The 17,589-nt window shown below is 42.6% G+C and overlaps 1 protein-coding gene across 4 annotated transcripts in view; it reads right to left on the reverse strand.

Annotated features, from left to right (window-relative positions):
• Positions 1-17,589, reverse strand: part of LOC146057371 (ATP-binding cassette sub-family C member 5-like) — a 136,434-nt gene that overhangs the window by 6,136 nt on the left and 112,709 nt on the right. For all 4 annotated transcript variants that reach the window (XM_083168519.1, XM_083168520.1, XM_083168521.1 and 1 more), the window contains 3 exons: positions 10,247-10,436; positions 6,975-7,134; positions 710-788 (listed from right to left, as the gene is read on the reverse strand). In XM_083168519.1, coding sequence (XP_083024645.1) covers positions 710-788; positions 6,975-7,134; positions 10,247-10,436 — 429 coding nt within the window. The remainder of the gene's footprint in view (positions 1-709; positions 789-6,974; positions 7,135-10,246; positions 10,437-17,589) is intronic.

Raw genomic sequence — 17,589 nt, forward strand, 5'->3', positions numbered from 1 at the left:
TTGCTCTTCTCTGAATCGTTTGAAGTTCCAAGATTTCTTTTTTATGGAGCAGTGCACAGAACTGTACAGATTGTGCAGATGAAAAACTTTGCTCCACTGCATGCAAGGTCGCTGCTACATCAGACTCAAAATCATTCCTATTATTATCATTACATTGAATTATACTGAAATACTTGTTCCTATAAATATTTCCCAAATATCTATGTACAAGAGTTTAAACTAGAATTTAAGTGCTGGACAGAGCTGTTTGTATTTTCTTATTCTAAATGTGTTAGAATTTATTTATTCAACCGTATTTAAAGAAGTGCCACGGCGATGGGAAGGCAAGCTTCTGCACATAGAAGCAAATGTATTACTCTTCGAGAAGTGATAAAGTTGAGAGCGATAATGCAGCAACCAATCATCTTCTAACTTCCATTTTCCAAACCCAGCCTGTAACTTGACCAGATATGATTGGCTTCTCCAGACTTAATACATCTACCCGAGTCAGAATAGAAAAAAACATTAAAAAAAAAACACAGAGTACTGCTATAGAAAAATGTACACACACACACACACACAATTTAAAAAGATTTATATATTATCAGAAAATTGCATATCTGTCAATTTGTGGGGTAAATTTAGTTTAGGGGGTTATTACTTCAATGTTGCATGTTTCCTATGGATACTACATCAGCTTCGGCTAGGTATTGGTGCGTGACATACGTACGTGTTTTGTCATGTGTGTTCTTTCTAAAGCTTTCCACAACTCTTCATCTGTATAATGATTCATTGGGTCCAAATTCGACCTACAATTTGGCATTTATTACTTTGGTATATATATATACAGTATATAAATGTACAGCACACCATTTGGCATTAGGGGTATTAGTAATAAACTTTGGTTTAAACATTCGGTACTACTTTACTTTCACGGCGCCAGCATGGCGCCGCGCTACTTCCGGGTTACGCTCGCCACAAACTATGTAAAATAAACGAAGTTAACGCCATGCCAACATGGATAGTTCATACCTCCACTATCCATGTTGGCATGGAGTTGATTTTAAATAGCGTGGCGAGCGCAGCGAGCCACCGAGCCCGCAGCGTGGGCGAGCGAAGCGAGCCCCGCAAAGGGACTCTGACGCGCGGCGCCATGCTGGCGCCGTGAATGTAAATAAGTACCAAACATTCTAAGCATAAAATTTAAGGAGCATGTTACCAATAGAATGGGAAAAAAAGGAAACCATTCTTATGTCAGATTAGTTATTGTTTGTACATCAACCTATAGAACTTATAAAAGTAAGTTTATAGACAAAAACCGCCTCACATCTGTTGTTATTCTGATGTTAGATTGCAAGTTCATTTTGGAAGAGCCACGATAACCCTCTTTTTGATGAGGGCATATAATTTGTCTTTGTGATTTCATGTCGTGATCCATTCAATGTACAGTGCTGCATAAGGCTTTATGAATTAATGGCCTAATTTAGACCTCATCAAAGGATACATTTATTTGTCAAAATGGGCAAAACCATGCTGCACTGCAGGTGGGGGCAGATGTCATATGTGCAGAGAGAGTTAGATTTGGGTGAGTTATTTTGTTTCTGTGCAGGGTAAATACTGGCTGCTTTATTTTTACACTGCAATATAGAGTTTAGTTTGAACACACCCCACCCAACTCTAACTCTCTCTGTACATGTTACATTTTCCGCACCTGTATGAAACATGGTTTTGCCCATTTTGAGCAGAAATTTGTCCTGCGATCAGGTCTGAATTAGGCCCAAAAAACTGTCCTTTCTCCAGTATTCATGAGCCCATCCAATGGCTCCCAATTCAGGAGCAGCAGAACAGCCTAGAAACAAGTAAATCCGCAGCTTAGAGCGTAAGCAATGGAGGAAGGGGGGAAAGTAGGGCGCAGGACAGCATTGGACAGAGAAGAGTACGGGACAGAGCGAGAAAGAGTAGCGATCAAAAGGGGATGGGGCAGGACAGCAGACATATTTGCTCTAGAAAAGTCATCATTAAAATTGCTAGTCCAGAAGGCAGCCATAGCATGTAGTGTAGAATCTGTCCTCTACATTTCAATTATCAGATCCCATGCAGCAAGCTATTTGTGATAAGGCTGGGAAATCAAGGAGTTATCTCCGGGACTACCGTTGCTATGGCTATACAAGGTAGATGGATCGTGTAAAGTAATTAGAATGTATCTGTGATGTGTTTAAAATTATTTTTGCAAATCTCCATAGCAATATGTATTAATTTATTTGCCACGTGCTTTAGGGTGTATTTGTAACGTGGGAACACATGGGGATGAAGTAGAATGATTAGTTATATGGGCCCTGGAAAGTCATTATTTATTTATTTATTTACTTACTTACAGTTTCGTATATAGCGCAGCAGATTCCGTTGCACTTTACAATAGTAGACAGTGATAAAACAAACTGGGTAACAACAGACAGACATAGAGGTAGCAGGGCCCTGCTGCAAGCTTACCATCTATAGCAGGCATGTCCAAAGTCAGGCCCGGGGGCCAAATGCGGCCCGTCCTGTCATTTCAAGTGGCCCACAGCCTCCAGCTGGAAGCGGGCAGAGCATCAGCACAGGACAATAAAGGTGGGGCCCCGGCGAGCGCACCTTTACCTTGCTGTCTGCTGCAGTGAGGCGGTGCCGGCCGCCACAGTCAGATGTGTTTGGCGTCCTACCCCTGCTGCTGCAATCTTATATCACCCTACTCCACAATCACAGTGACAGCAGTGTTTGGGGAGGGGGGCAGCAAGGGGGAAGCTTGCTCCCGTAACATGCAGAGCAGAGGAGGGCAGCAGCGGGAGCCCAAGCATCTCCTGTCCTTGCAGTGACTGCTTTGCCTCTCTGTCCTCAGGCTCACACAAGGGGCTGGGAAACATACAGAGAAGGGAGGGGGCAGAGTGGGGGACATACAGTGAATGGAGGCAGTGATGGCCATTCAGAGAAGGGGGAGCAGGCTGGGGGACATACAGTGAATGGGGGCAGAGTGGGGTACATAGTGAATGGGGGTCATACAGTGAATGGGGAACATACAGTGAAGGAGGGGCAGGCTGGGGGACATACAGTGAATGGGGGCAGGCTGGGGGAAATACAGTGAAGGGGCAGGCTGGGGGACATATACAGTGAATGGGGGCACGCTGGGGGACATACAGCGAATGGGGGCAGAGTGGGGGACCATTCTGATGTGATTAATGATTGAAAGAATGTCAGGCTGAATGGTCGGCCCCCACACATTTACACTTCACCAAATCTGGCCCTCGTCGCAAAAAGTTTGGACACCCCTGATCTATAGGGATATAGGAGGGAAACACAAGGACAGGCACCAGTAATAGCATAGCAGCCCCACCAAGTTAGAAGTCCAGAAGGGAAGCTATATAATACATAAGTGCCTCAGAGGGTTATGCGTGTAGAACTTAAATATGATAGGCTTGCCTGAAGAGGTGAGTTTTCAGGGAACACTTGAAAGTTTGGAGGCTAGCAAGAAATCTTTTTGTGCATGGAAGGGCATTCCATAGGATGGGAGCAGCCCGATGAAAGTCCTGTAATAGTGAATGGGAGCTAGTGATTCGTGCAGAAGAGAGACGCAGATCTTGTGCAGAGCAGAGAGGTCGAGATGGGAGATATTTTGTGATAAGTAAGGAGATATATGTGGGTGCTGTATGGTTAATAGCTTTATATGCGAGTAAAAGTGTTTAATATTGAATACGGTAAGATACAGGCAACCAATGGAGGGACTGGCAGAGCGGATCAGCAGATGATGAGCATCTTGCCAGGAAGATCAGCCTAGCAGCAGCATTTAAAAAGGATTGCAGTGGTGAAAGTCTGTTCTTGGGAAGACCAGTCAGGAGACTATTGCAATAATCAATGTGGGATATAATGAGTGCATGGATAAGAGATTTAGTAGTGTCTTGTGTGAGATATGGTCATATTTTGGATATGTTTTTTAGATGCATGTAACATGATTTGGAGACAGATTGAATGTGTGGAAGAAAGGACAGTTCAGAGTCAAGGATGACCCCATAGCAATGAGCTTGTGGGGTAAGGTAGATTGTTAAGTTGTCAACAGCGATAGAGATATCAGGATGGTAACTTTTCTTAGTTGGCGGGAATATAAGTAATTCCGTTTTGGAAATATTGAGTTTGAGTTGGCCAGAAGACATCCAAGATGAGATGGCAGAGAGGCATTCAGAGACTCGGACCAAAACCACTGGTGACAACTCTGGGGTTGATAGATTTGAGTATCATCCGCATACAAGTGATACTGAAATCCGAAAGAGCTGATTAGTTTGCCAAGAGAGGAAGTATAGATTGAGAAAAGCAGAGGACCTAAGACTGAGCCTTGCGGAACTCCGACTGACAGAGGTAATGAAGAGGAAGTAGAGTTAGAGAAGCGAACACTGAAAGAGCGATCAGATAGGTAAGATGTGAACCAGGAAAGGGCTGTATCATTAACACCTAGGGAGTGTAATGTTTGTAGGAGAAGAGTGTGATCCACAGTGTCAAACGCAGCAGAAAGATCTAGAAGAATAAGTAGAGAGTAATGGCTTTTAGACTTAGCAATTACCATATCATTAACCACTTTAGTCAGTGCTGTCTCAGTGGAGTGTTGGGAGCGAAAGCCTGAATGAAGCGGGTCTAAAAGGGTTTGAGAGTTAAGAAAGTTTGTAAGGCGAGAGTAGGCAAGCCTCTCGAGTAGCTTGGAGAGGCATGGGAGCTGAGATATAGGACGATAGTTAGAGAGAGAGTTAGGGTCATAAATGTGTTTTTTTCAGAATGGGAGTAATCACTGCATGTTTGAGCAGAGAAGGAAAAGTACCAGTAGCAAGAGAGAGATTGCAGATTTTAGTTAAGGTTGGAATAAGCACAGGAGATAGATTTTTAATGACTTGTGCAGGTATTGGATCAAGAGGAGAGGTAGTAGAGTAGGAGGATAAGAAGAGTGTGGATACTTCCTTTTCATTTGTGGGCTCAAATGAAGAGAAAGTGCCAGAGGGTTCAGGTGGGGAAGAAAGAGGGTTAGAGGTAGTGGAAGAGCATACCATTTCATCTCAGATGTTATCTATCTTGTCTAGGGAGGCCAATCCCGGGATCGGGATCGGCGGGATCCTGGGATTTTGGCCTAAAATCGTCGGAATTTCAATCCCGGGATTGAAGCTTTCAATCCCGAGATTTCGGGATTAGTACCCCAGTGCCTAAAGCCGGGCAGCGCTAAGCACCTAATGGCTCAGATGCTGCCCGGCTGACTGCTGCTGACCCCTGGTGGACGGCTGGTTCTGTGTTCACTGGCAGTGTGCTTTGATGACAGGCATGACGGCGCCCAGGCTGCGCAGCGTGACCCCTGACATCACGCCACGCTGCGCAGCCCGTCCACCGCCATTCCGGTCAGTGCAGCACACTGTCAGGGATCCGGACGCCCAGCCACATGCCCACTGTGTTGCCATCGCCCGCACGCACGCCCCGCCGCTGGAGATGGATGGTCGGATCCGGACGCCCAGACACATGCCCGCTGCGCTGCTATCGCCCGCCCCGCCGCTGGAGATGGATGGTCGGTCCTGCTGCTGCCTGTCACCACTACCTCTGTAAGTGACAGTGCAGGGCAGGGGGGATGGGCAAGATTGGGGGGTGGCTGTGGCATTTAGTGACATTTGGGGGCGGGTCATGCTTTTTTTTTATTAGGGAGGCCAAACCCGGGATTCCCGGGATTGAGCATTTTTCAATCCCGAATCCCGGGATTGAAAAAATGCCCCGGGATTGGCATCCCTAATCTTGTCCTTAAAGTAGGAGGCAAGTTCTTGTGCACTGATGGTAGCCGGTGAGGGAGGAGGGGGAGGGTACAGAAGAGATTTAAATGTGTTAAAAAGTCGCTTAGGGTTGGTGGCATGAGAAGAAATGAGAGATTGGTAGTATGTTTGTTTGGCAGTGTTCAAAAAATTGCAGTAGGAGTGGTAGCTAGTCTTATATGTGAGGAAATCAGTCATATTATGAGATTTTTGCTATTGGCGTTCTACTTTACATGACTGATTTCGTAGTTGTCTTGTTTTTTTGGAGTGCCACGGTTGGCATCTAAGCCTACGTGGGGTGTAATGGGTAGCTGGAGCCACTTCATCAAGGGCTGTTTCAAGAGTCTGGTAGAGGTGGGAAACAGCAGAGTCAGAAGAGGTAAATGTAGAAATTAGTGAGAGCTGTTGTTGCAGGAAGGTAGAAAGTTGTGGAAAATTATTAGCATTGGTATTTCTGCGGGTTGGAGTAGGCATGCATCATTTCAGTGTCAGTGAGCTTGGGGTAATGGAGGAGAGCAAGAGGGTGATGAGATTATGATCAGAGAGAGGGAAGGGAGTGTTAGTGAAATCAGAGACTTGGCACAGCCTGGTGAAAACAAGGTCAAGGCAGTGGCCTTCCTCATGAGTAGAGGTGTCAGACCACTGGGAGAAGCCGAGAGAGGAGGTTAGAGAGAGGAGTTTGGAAGCATGCAAAGATGGTGGAGTGTCAAGTCATGCTCCTCTCCAGATGCATCCGGCTTTGCGTCAGCAAGTAGGCAACAGTGTCTGTATGAAATTTCACATAAGGTTTTATTTTATCTTTTTATACTCAAATGCAAGACAATGGAGTAAGTTATATGATACAACAACTCCCTGAGGACAACTTGCCCCTATGCAACTGAAATCTTGCCATACATCTACAGATTTATTGTCAGATTGGGCTGGTTGGAGCAAAACCTGGTAATATCTGAATGACTGTTTTTGTCAATTTTCCAGCATTTTAAAAAAAATTGTCAGCTGTCATTTGCTCTCATCCATTACCACGTTTTTGTTCCAACTAGTCAGATCTGACAGTATCCCAACACCAGATGACTTTAATGTAAATTGATGTAATTAAAAAAACGACATTGACCATATTCATTAAAAAGTTCAAACACAGAACATGCTAAGTAACATAAAGGGCCCTTGAATGGATTCATATTATCATAGACTCACCTGATGCTTCCAGAAAATAAAACTGGTTCCTGTGGAATGATGGAGAGCTTTTTTCTAAGATCTTCCAGTCCAATTTCATTGATGCAGACATTATCAATAATGATTGAACCTCCAGACAACTCCACTAATCTGAAAAGTGTCATTGCCAAGGACGATTTCCCTGTTGAGTGCAAAAGAGTAGCACTGTGAAATATGAAGTACTAAATAACTAGCTATATTGCAGTCCCCACGGCAAAACACTATAAGGGCCACTATGTACCTTTCACTATGGTGAAAAATGTATAACGTGAATAGGGAAGGTGGCCACTCTCAGCTCTGGGCACAATATTTAACAAAAAAAAGCCACCATGGTTGGACAAAGAAGTAAGGTCAGCTATCCACAATAAAACCAGAGCCTTTAAATTCTATAAAAATAACTTGAATGAGGAGGCGTTCGCAAAATACAAAGAATCAAACAAAACTTGTAAAGGGGTAATCAAAGCAGCTAAAATATTATATGAAGAGTGCATAGCCACTGAAAGCAAAACCAACCCAAAGAAGTTTTTTAAATACATAAATAGTAAACGTTTAATTAAAAAAAACATAGGCCCACTAACTGATACTAGTGGAAAAAGTGTTACTGAGGACAAGGGAAAAGCAAAACTGTTAAATGAGTTCTTCTCATCAGTATTTACTAAGGGAGAGCAGACTGTGGAACGAACATTTACCACAAACGGATCTCATTGTGGATATCACGCCGAAGGAAATAATACTGAGGCTAAGCAAACTCAAAACAAATAAATCACCAGGGCCAGATGGGATTCATCCGAGAGTATTAATGGAATTAAGGGATGATCTAGCTACCCCCCTACATTATATCTTTAGCAAGTCACTATCGTCACGTATAGTACCAAAAGATTGGAGAATAGCAGAGGTAGTGCCAATATTCAAAAAAGGAAGATCCCGCTAATTACAGACCCGTTAGTTTAACATCAATTAGGGGTAAACTATTTGAAGGATTTTTAAGGGATGGTATCCAGGAATATTTAGATCATCACCGTCTACTCAGTACTAACCAACATGGGTTCGTGAAAAATCATTCATGCCAAACTAATCTACTAGGGTTCTATGAAGAGGTTAGCAAAAACCTCGATAATGGAAATGCTGTAGATGTGATTTTCCTAGATTTCGCTTAAGCATTTGATACTGTCCCACACAAGGGAGGAGAACCTAGGATTGGGTGAAAATATCTGCAGATGGGTAGGGAATTGGCTATGTAATAGAGAACAAAGAGTGGTTGTGAATGGTGCCGTATCAGATATGATACCGGTACTAAGTGGAGTGCCCCAGGGTTCGGTTTTGGGGCCCATTTTGTTTAACATTTTTATTAACAATATTGGGATAGGGTTACTCAGCAATGTATCCATCTTTGCGGACGATACAAAACTTAGCAAAGTCATCAAATCATCAGAAGATGTCACCATGCTTCAAAATGATCTTGCAATTCTAGATGAGTGGGCAAAAAAATGGAAGATGAGGTTCAATGTAGATAAATGTAAGGTTATGGACCTTGGGAGACACAACCAGTGTGCAAGTTACAACCTTAGCGGAAAAGAACTGGGTAATTCCATACTTGAAAAGGATCTAGGAGTCCAAATAGACAGCAAACTGGGATGTAGTGCCCATTGTAATGTAGCTACAAAAAAGGCCAACAAAATTCTGGCATGTTTTTAAGAGGGGAATGGAAACTAGGGACTCAAGGGTAATTATGCCACTGTATAAAGCATTGGCGAGACCTCACCTCGAGTACGGAGTGTAGTTCTGGGCCCCACACTATAAAAAGGACATCATAGAATTAGAAAAAGTCCAAAGGCGAGCAACAAAGCTTATTAGGGGAATGGAGAATTTAAGCTACGGGGAGAGATTAAGCAATTTGGGACTATTTACATTAGAAAAGAGACGTTTGATGGGGGACATGCTCAACATGTACAAGTATATCAAGGGCCAATATAAGGAACTGTCACACACACTCTTTTCTACTAGAAAGGAATCTAGGACACGAGGGCATGAGTATAGATTAGAAGAAAAAAGATTTCATTCAGCTAGTAGAAAGAATTTCTTTACGGTCAGAACAGTCAAACTCTGGAACTCTCTTCCCAGAGAGGTGATAACGGCTGGCTCATTAAATGCGTTCAAGGCAAAGTTGGACAAACATTTACTGGAGAAAAACATCCATGGGTACAAATAAGAAATATAATTTGTCTGTAAAATATCAGGACCTACCAAATAAGCAATGGCTATCTATACCAGGTTGAACTAGATGGACGCAAGTCTTTTTTCAGCCTTACCTACTATGTAACTATGTAATAGCAGCTGCACTCCCGGCACACTTTTGCCAGTTATGCCCTTACTCGTTGTGGCCTTTTCAGCCGCCAGTTCTAAACCCAACCAAGAATTTATGAAAACGTCTCCAATGATATCTGTAGAGTGATTTCTCTCACTATCTGTGAAGTACCTCCTGAGAATATTGCTGCATCCATTCTGTACAATTCTAGACACTGGTAGACTCAACATAACAATTCAAAGTCAGATCACCCGTCCCTGCCCCATCCCTGCTAACCTCCTATAATATTTGCTTGTCCTCCTGTGTTCAGGTGTCCCCTATCCATCCTGGCAATAAGAGCCTGCAGGTGTTTGTGTGAAGGACTCATTCACCACACAGGATGCATACGTCTACTTCAGGATATTCCATGGACCTTATTTAGGTCTGTTCATATGGCAGCGTGCTTTCACACGAGGCCAATATTTTCTCTTTGCGCATGAACATCCCACAGGGGGGGGGCTAATGGGCCACTGACGCGGTTGTGGGGGGGCGGACAGCTGACATCTCATGATGTCAGCTGCCCCACCCACTTCCCTCAGAATGTGTACGCAGATGTAAGGTTGCTCATCAAATTATGTGGGTTTTCCCTCATAGGCTGCCAATGGATGGTCAGGAGAGCCCATCATTTAACAACAATGGCATCATACAAACAGCTTCACAAAGTCATAAAGATATTACACCATAGTACCTCGAAGAATGTTATTTTATAGTGTAATGTTGTTTGAATAAGACATAGCCATTCATAGTGTCATTTTGTTTGAGTATAGTCATTTTGCACTATAATAAAACTACAAAAATGTTATCTTTCAGATTGATGGGGGAGATGTATCAAAGCTTGGAGAGGAAGTGGAGAGATTTAGGGGTCTATTTACTAAGCCTCCCAGATAGTGCAAAGCAAAAGATAACAAACCTGATCCAGTTCTGCCCACAATCCCAATCTTTTCTTGTGGCTTAATACTGAATGAAATATTCTTGAGAACCAGAGGAAGGTTGTCACGATAACGCATTTCAACATTTTCAAATGTTATACCGCCATCTTGGGGCCACTCTTCTGTTGGTGACTTATCTGGTATGGAAAAAGGTGCTTCCGATTCTAGATTCTGTGAAAGAAATGTTTAAATAATATAAGCTACTGTGTACAATAACATGTAAGTGTTTTATATATCTATATATATGTGTCACATCATGAGCCTTAATGACAACAGTGCCTAAATGTGCATCATTACTCAGAAATGTAGTCATTTATAAAGTGCGTAGTTTAAAGAATGTTTCAACTTGAAGTAATAGATTAATAATAATTATAGCCTTCTTCGCCAATGATTTGTTGGCCACTATTAATTATCCAATTACTTCTCTACCTAATCTGCTGGAAAAGTTTAGATTGTTTGGCGACCTTTCTAACTTCAAGGTTAATTATACCAAATCGGTCCCCCTAAATAGTACAAACCCTCCCCAAATGCTAGCAGGACTTAAACCTGCTTTTCCCTTTGCCTGACATGTTTTACACTTGAAATATCTTGGAGTGGTCATTACTAGAAACCTGGGACACTTGTTTGAAGCTAATATCACCACACTCTTGGCCAAAATCCACTCAGATCTGTAGTCTTGGAAAGCTAAACCTTTTACATAGTTTGGGATGCTGGACACACTAAAAATTTATTCTCTCTCCAAAATTGTTGTATCTCCTGCACGCTATATCCAATAAGATACCCCAGCTATAGTTTTTAGATATTCAGGCCATTTTCAGAGACTTTGTGTGAGGTGGGAAGGGACTGCTATTGAAACTAAACCTGATGTACAGTACAACGGCTAGAGGAGGCCTTCATTTACCCAATATTCAGAGCTACTGTCATGCATGTCTCCTCACTAGAATCTTGGAATGGTCAAGAGCTGACATGCTGAAACAATGGGTGCAGTTTGAAGAGCAGACATTACTCAACCCCTCTCTCCATAGCTCCATGGCTTTCCAACCCTCCCAGTTCTTCTCACCCTACCATGGTCCTATGTTGTCCTAATGGAGATCTGTTCGAAGTAATCCCTCCATTTCATCAAAGTCATCCCTATATTTATCATTCTTGTCAAAGGTCCCCTTTATGCTCGGTTTGGACCTTATATCTTTTTGGTGTTGGTTAGCCAGGGGCATCTTTCGAATTAGTCAGCTGGTAGCTGGGGGCAGGGTTGCATCCTTTGCTGACAAACAAGACAGCAGGAAGTGAATAATAAGATAAGATAATTTTGGTGATATTTGCAAGTACATCACTTCCTTCATTCTCTGGTTCCTTGCCTCCTTCCCATGTTATTTCTTTGGAAGTTGCAAGTCTGGGTCTTCCGCATTATACTAAAACATGGGACCTGAAGATGAGCAAAGCGGTGCAGGAGAAAAACTGGGTTAAGATATTTCCTTTGGCGCATGCATGCTCTCCTAGTGTTGGTGTTTGGTAGACCGATTACAAGTTAATTTTCCTGCTGGTACAGGTGCTCAGATCCTCTTTCCAAGATGGGGATTGGGGTATCCAATGTTTGCTGGCGGTGCTCAAAAGCACCTGGTAACCCATTTCACATTTAGTGGTAATGCTTCCAACTCATGCTGCTTTCACATTGCCTAAACGTTTAAGACCCAGTATTTCAAAACGGTATTTAAAACTTGTCTGAGCCACTTATGCCCCGTTCAGACCACACTTTTTACCCGGTATTTTGCCATTTTTTTACTGTTTCAAAACGGTAATTTGTGCAGTCTGAAAGGTGCAGAGTGAATTTACCAGTTCTATTTAACTGGTATTTCTAAACGGTAATAAAGCAGGGTCCTACCCATTTCAGACCCGTTTTTTTTCATCCACTGTTTTGTATGGGTTAAAACGGGTTCAGTTTTGTGAAGGGACAAAAACTGCATTAAAATACCATTTAAAGATATGCGGTGTGAAAGGGGTTTTAGCAGGCAAACCCCTTTCACATTGCAGGTGAAAAACATTTTAAATAGCATGTAATACCATTTACACATTCAACATGTTTAACCCCCCAAGGAACATGTTTCAAGCCATAGAAATAGACCCTTTCTCACTGCCCAAAAAATGGATCTTAAATGGGCAGGATACTGCTTTTTACCCGTTTAACTGGTATTTGTTAAATGGGTAAAGCACCCCGGAGCTTTCCCACTGCAGCTCTACCCATTTAAAAAGGTTAAAAAAACATCAATTTACTGTTTAAGAGCTGCAGTGGGAAAGGGGTATAAGTTTGTTTTGGGTAGATCATAAACTGTTCGCAATCATCATTGACGAGTCAGTTCCCTCTGATCCATTGTTCTGGTTGTTTCACCTGTCCCCTGCTCCCATCTCAAAATATACAAAAATCTCTATTATGGCATCTGAATATTGCTGCAAAGTCAGTTATCCCAGTAAGTGGCGCTCCTCCTCTCCTCCAACAGTTATAGACTGGTTCAATAGAATCGATTTCTATATGGTGATGAAAGATATTCTGTCTTCCACGGATGCCGAAGCGTGGCGAGGGGACGCGGATACCTGTGAAGCCCGTGAGGGGACATGGATACCTGTGAAGGTATCCGCGTCCCCTCGTGGGGCTCGCCACACTTCGGGCTCGGTGGCTCTCTGCGCTTGCCACACTTTATAAAATCAACTCCACGCCGACGTGGATAGTGGGGGTATGAAAAGGTCGTAGGACGCATACCGCTGCGCTCGCCACTCTTTGGGTTTGCGTTTATACTTGGGGGGTGGCGTGGGGGTGCATTTAAGCATTGTAAGCACCCATTAGGGTGCTTATACAATTTATAATCGCATCCCATTGCATTGTATGGCATTGTATGCCATATACAATGGCATACAATTTTTAAATTGTATGCCATTGTAGAACATTGGCCGATATCGCATAGCATGCGATATGGTCTGCGATGCGATGGGCGCCGTGTACCGAAAGTAGTAATCACATCTTCATTAAAACCTAACGATAAATCACACCGCAGTAACTAAAGACAAAGGAATCCAAGGAAACTTCCTGTTCCTTGTCTGTTATAGCACTTCCACCCTACTTCCGGTGTGACTGTGCATGTGTGTACAGGCTCCAATCAGTCTCCTGGAAACCAGTCAGCCGTGCAGGCTATGGCTCATTGTGCTGGACTTCATACCGACTCCTAATGGCTGCAGCTGGTGTTAGAATCTTGCTTGGTTCTTTGGTTAGGAATGGATTTTTAAGCCCTTATATGGAGTCTCCCTGGATATTCTGTTGCAGGTTGATCCTATCTTGCCCTGATGCATACATGGATTTATGCTTTGAGCTGCTCAGCCAAATTCATCTGCATGTATCATTTGCAAAGCATTTTACCTGATAATATTTCTCTATGGTGAATCTAATCTGGACACTCAAAATCTGCTATGTATCTTACTACAGTTATTTGGTTTGTGTATATTGATAAAAACTGTGTGGCATTTCATTACCATTCAATGGTGCACTGTACTTCTGCTATTTGAAGAATTGTGCAATATTTATCTACAAAGTATTTATTTATGCACTCGCCTTTCACAAGTATTTCATTAGGTAAAAGGCACGCACACATAGAGTGTTATATATAGAAACATAGAAACATAGAATTTGACGGCAGATAAGAACCACTTGGCCCATCTAGTCTGCCCCTTTTTTTAAACATGTTACCTCAAACCATATTTGATCCTTATTTTTTTGTAAGGATATCAATATGCTTATCCCAAGCATGTTTAAATTGTACTACTGTATTTGCATCTACCACCTCTGTTGGGAGGCTATTCCACTTATCTACTACTCTTTCTGTGAAAAAATTCCTCACATTTCCCCTGAATCTTCCTCCCTCTAGTTTCAGTGCATGTCCTCGTGTTCTGTTGCTCCTCTTCCTGTGAAGAATGTCTCCCACCTGTACCTTGTTAAAGCCCTTGATATATTTGAAAGTTTCTATCATGTCCCCCCTTTCCCTTCTCTGCTCTAAAGTATACATATTAAGATCTTTTAGTCTTTCCTGGTACGTTTTGTGATGTAGGCCATGCACCATTTTAGTTGCTCTTCTTTGTACAGTCTCTAATGTATTTATATCCTTCTGGAGATATGGCCTCCAGAACTGAACACAATACTCTAGGTGAGGTCGTACCAATGACCTATACAGTGGCATTATTACTTCTTTCTTTCTACTGCTGATACCTCTCCCTATGCAACCAAGCATCTGACTTGCCTTCTTCATTGCTTTGTTACATTGCCTACCTGCTTTTAAGTCCCCTGAAATAGTGACACCTAGATCCCTCTCTTCCTCAGTAGTTTCCATTATAGTGCCATTTATACTATATTGAGTCTTTGGATTTCTGAGACCCAAGTGCATGATTTTGAATTTTTTGGCATTAAACTGTAGTTGCCATTCTCTTGACCATTTCTCTAATCTGCCTAGATCCTCAATCATTTGTTTTACCCCTCCTGGTGTGTCTACCCTGTTGCATACCTTTGTGTCATCTGCAAAAAGGCACATTTTACCCTCAATTCCATTTGCAATATCACCAATAAACATATTAAAAAGCACCGGTCCAAGTACAGATCCCTGGGGTACTCCACTTGTAACTTTTCCCTCCTTTGACTGTACTCCGTTTACTACAACTCTCTGTTTTCTGTCCTGCAACCACGCTCTTATCCATTCAACTATCTTAGAATCCAATCCCAAGCTTTCAAGTTTATTTAACAGTCTGCGATGTGGGACAGTGTCAAAAGCTTTACTAAAGTCTAGATAAGCTACATCTACCGCCCCACCTTGATCTATTACTTTAGTCACCCAGTCAAAAAAGTCAATAAGATTTGTTTGACATGATCTTCCCCCAGTAAACCCATGCTGTTTTGGATCCTGTAAATTGCTGGTTTTGAGATATTCTACAACTCTTTGTTTTAAGAGTGTTTCCATCAATTTCCCTACTACTGATGTAAGGCTCACTGGTCGATAGTTGCTTACCTTTTCCTTGCTTCCACTTTTGTGCAGTGGGACTACATTCACTGTTTTCCAGTCCTCTGGGATTACTCCAGTAGCTAGTGACTGGTTGAATAATTCTGTTATTGGTTTTACCAGCTCCCCTTTAAGCTCTTTTAGTATCCTTGGATGTATCCCATCTGGCCCCATATATATATATATATATATTCCACTCTGGACTCCAGTGAGTACACATCCGGTGACCCTGACCCATATGGGCGATTGTTTATTGTGGAATTAAACCGTTTATTCTGACCGTATCTGTTTTGGGCAGAGTCTCATCCCCGCCAACCGGGTCCGACCGTATAGGTCTGTGCTACTAAATTTCTGAATAGTATATATGTACGTTAATCGGTACACATCCAGAGAGTACACGTCCTGTTGTCCTGTTTTATATGGGCAAATATTGTTGTGGAGCCTAAATCTTTTATTGAGATCTTATTCGGGTCTGGGGCAGTTCCTTACCCCCACTGATCTGGTCGGATCATTTTCATCTATGTTAATTTATATGTATTGTAATGGTATGCACCACTGAAGTACCTCAGAGAACCTGTAAAATTCTTTTAGCCTACATAAAGTGCCATATGGTTGTTAAAATTCTCTGCTTATGAGCCCCTGATGAAGTCACTTTTCTGACGAAACGCGTTGGGCCTGCTTCACCAAAAGAACAACACAAATAACCGAGAACTAATCATTATATGCTGTAAAAAGTACTTTTGTTTTATATGTCGCCTGGAATTAGGCACCTTTTATTAAATTGTATATAATTTACAAATTGCCTATTAATTTCTGATAGCGCACTCTGAACCTCTTTTTCTTATCTCTAAACCAACCAGGGTCCTGTCTAACAGGGGACCCTCGGAGTTGCTGCTACGCTATTACTGGGCGCGGTTTGGGTACTCTGTATTTCTTTATATATATATATATATATATATATATATATATATGACAGAACACATCAGGCTATAAACTGAGAGTTATGGTAGACTTAACTCTGTTAACACTCTGTTAACGCTCTTTTTTTTGTGGTTTCCACAGAGATAACATCAGGGTTTGTAGGTGAATCCAGAGGACCGGGCACCAATCAGCTAAGTTCTTGGGACTCCCAGGATGCATGGCTTGGCTGAGAATGTCCGGACTGAGAGGTAATAGAAGTGGCTGGTCCACTGGCAGAGGATGAAGGTCAGGAAATCAATGACTTCTGGGCCAAGCAGGGGCCACTAATATGAGGTTTCCACCCTCCTGTTTGAGTTTCCGAAACACTTGTGGAAGCATGGAAACTGGAGGGAATATTTATGGAAGACAAAACTTCCACGGTATTGACAGTCCGTCTGTGAATTGTGCGGGTGGATCTTGGGACCATGACCTGTAAGCAGATACCTTGTGATTGTAGACGCAATCAGGTATACATCTGGATGACCCCAATGTTAGACTAGAAGTAGGAACACTTCTGGGTGGAGGGACCATTCTCCTGGGTGAACATCTTGGCGACTTAGGAAGTCTTCCTCACAGTTCAAGATTCAGGTATAAACACCACTGAAAATGCTAGGACGTGTTGTTTGGCCCAAGTCAATATTTTTGATACCCCCACCTGGCTTTGACACTGAGTGCTACCTTGGTGGTTTATATAAGCCACTGTTGTGGCATTATCTGACCGTACCTGTACTGGTCGGCTTTGGAGAAAGTCCTGTGCTTGGCGTAGTGCATTGTATACTGCCCGCAACTCCAGAATAAAGCAGAAACAGACATATTTTCATCTGCAAGTTCTGACACTTGTTTGGTGTCAGAAATAATCCTTGTGCACTGGAATCCAGTATTGCACCTAGATGCCGCATCCTCCGTAACGGGACCATGGACGATTTTTCTCAGTTGAGGAACCACCCATGTTGTTGAAGGCGTGTCAAAGTTGTTTGTAAGTGTTCGGACAACACCTCTGGTGACCTGGCTACAAGTAGAAGGTCATCCAGATAAGGGAACACTCTTTTACCCGTATATGGTGAAGATGTGCTGCCATAACCACAATGATTTTTGTGAAAATCCTTGGCGCCGTGGCTAAGCCAAAGGGGAGTGCCTGAAATTGGAAATGTTGGGACAATAAAGTGAAGCAGAGGAACCACTGGTGTGATGGAGTAATAGGCCCCTGGTTCCATTGCCAATACTATAGTACGCAATGTTTCCATCCTGAACCTGGATACCTTTACAAATTTGCTGAGTGATGTTACATTCAATATGGGCATGTACGTCCCAAAAACAGGGACCAAAAAAAGGGGCAA

Source organism: Crinia signifera, chromosome 2 (genome assembly GCF_055691185.1).
Source record: "Crinia signifera chromosome 2, ASM5569118v1, whole genome shotgun sequence".
In the NCBI taxonomy this organism is placed as follows: Eukaryota; Metazoa; Chordata; class Amphibia; order Anura; family Myobatrachidae; genus Crinia; species Crinia signifera.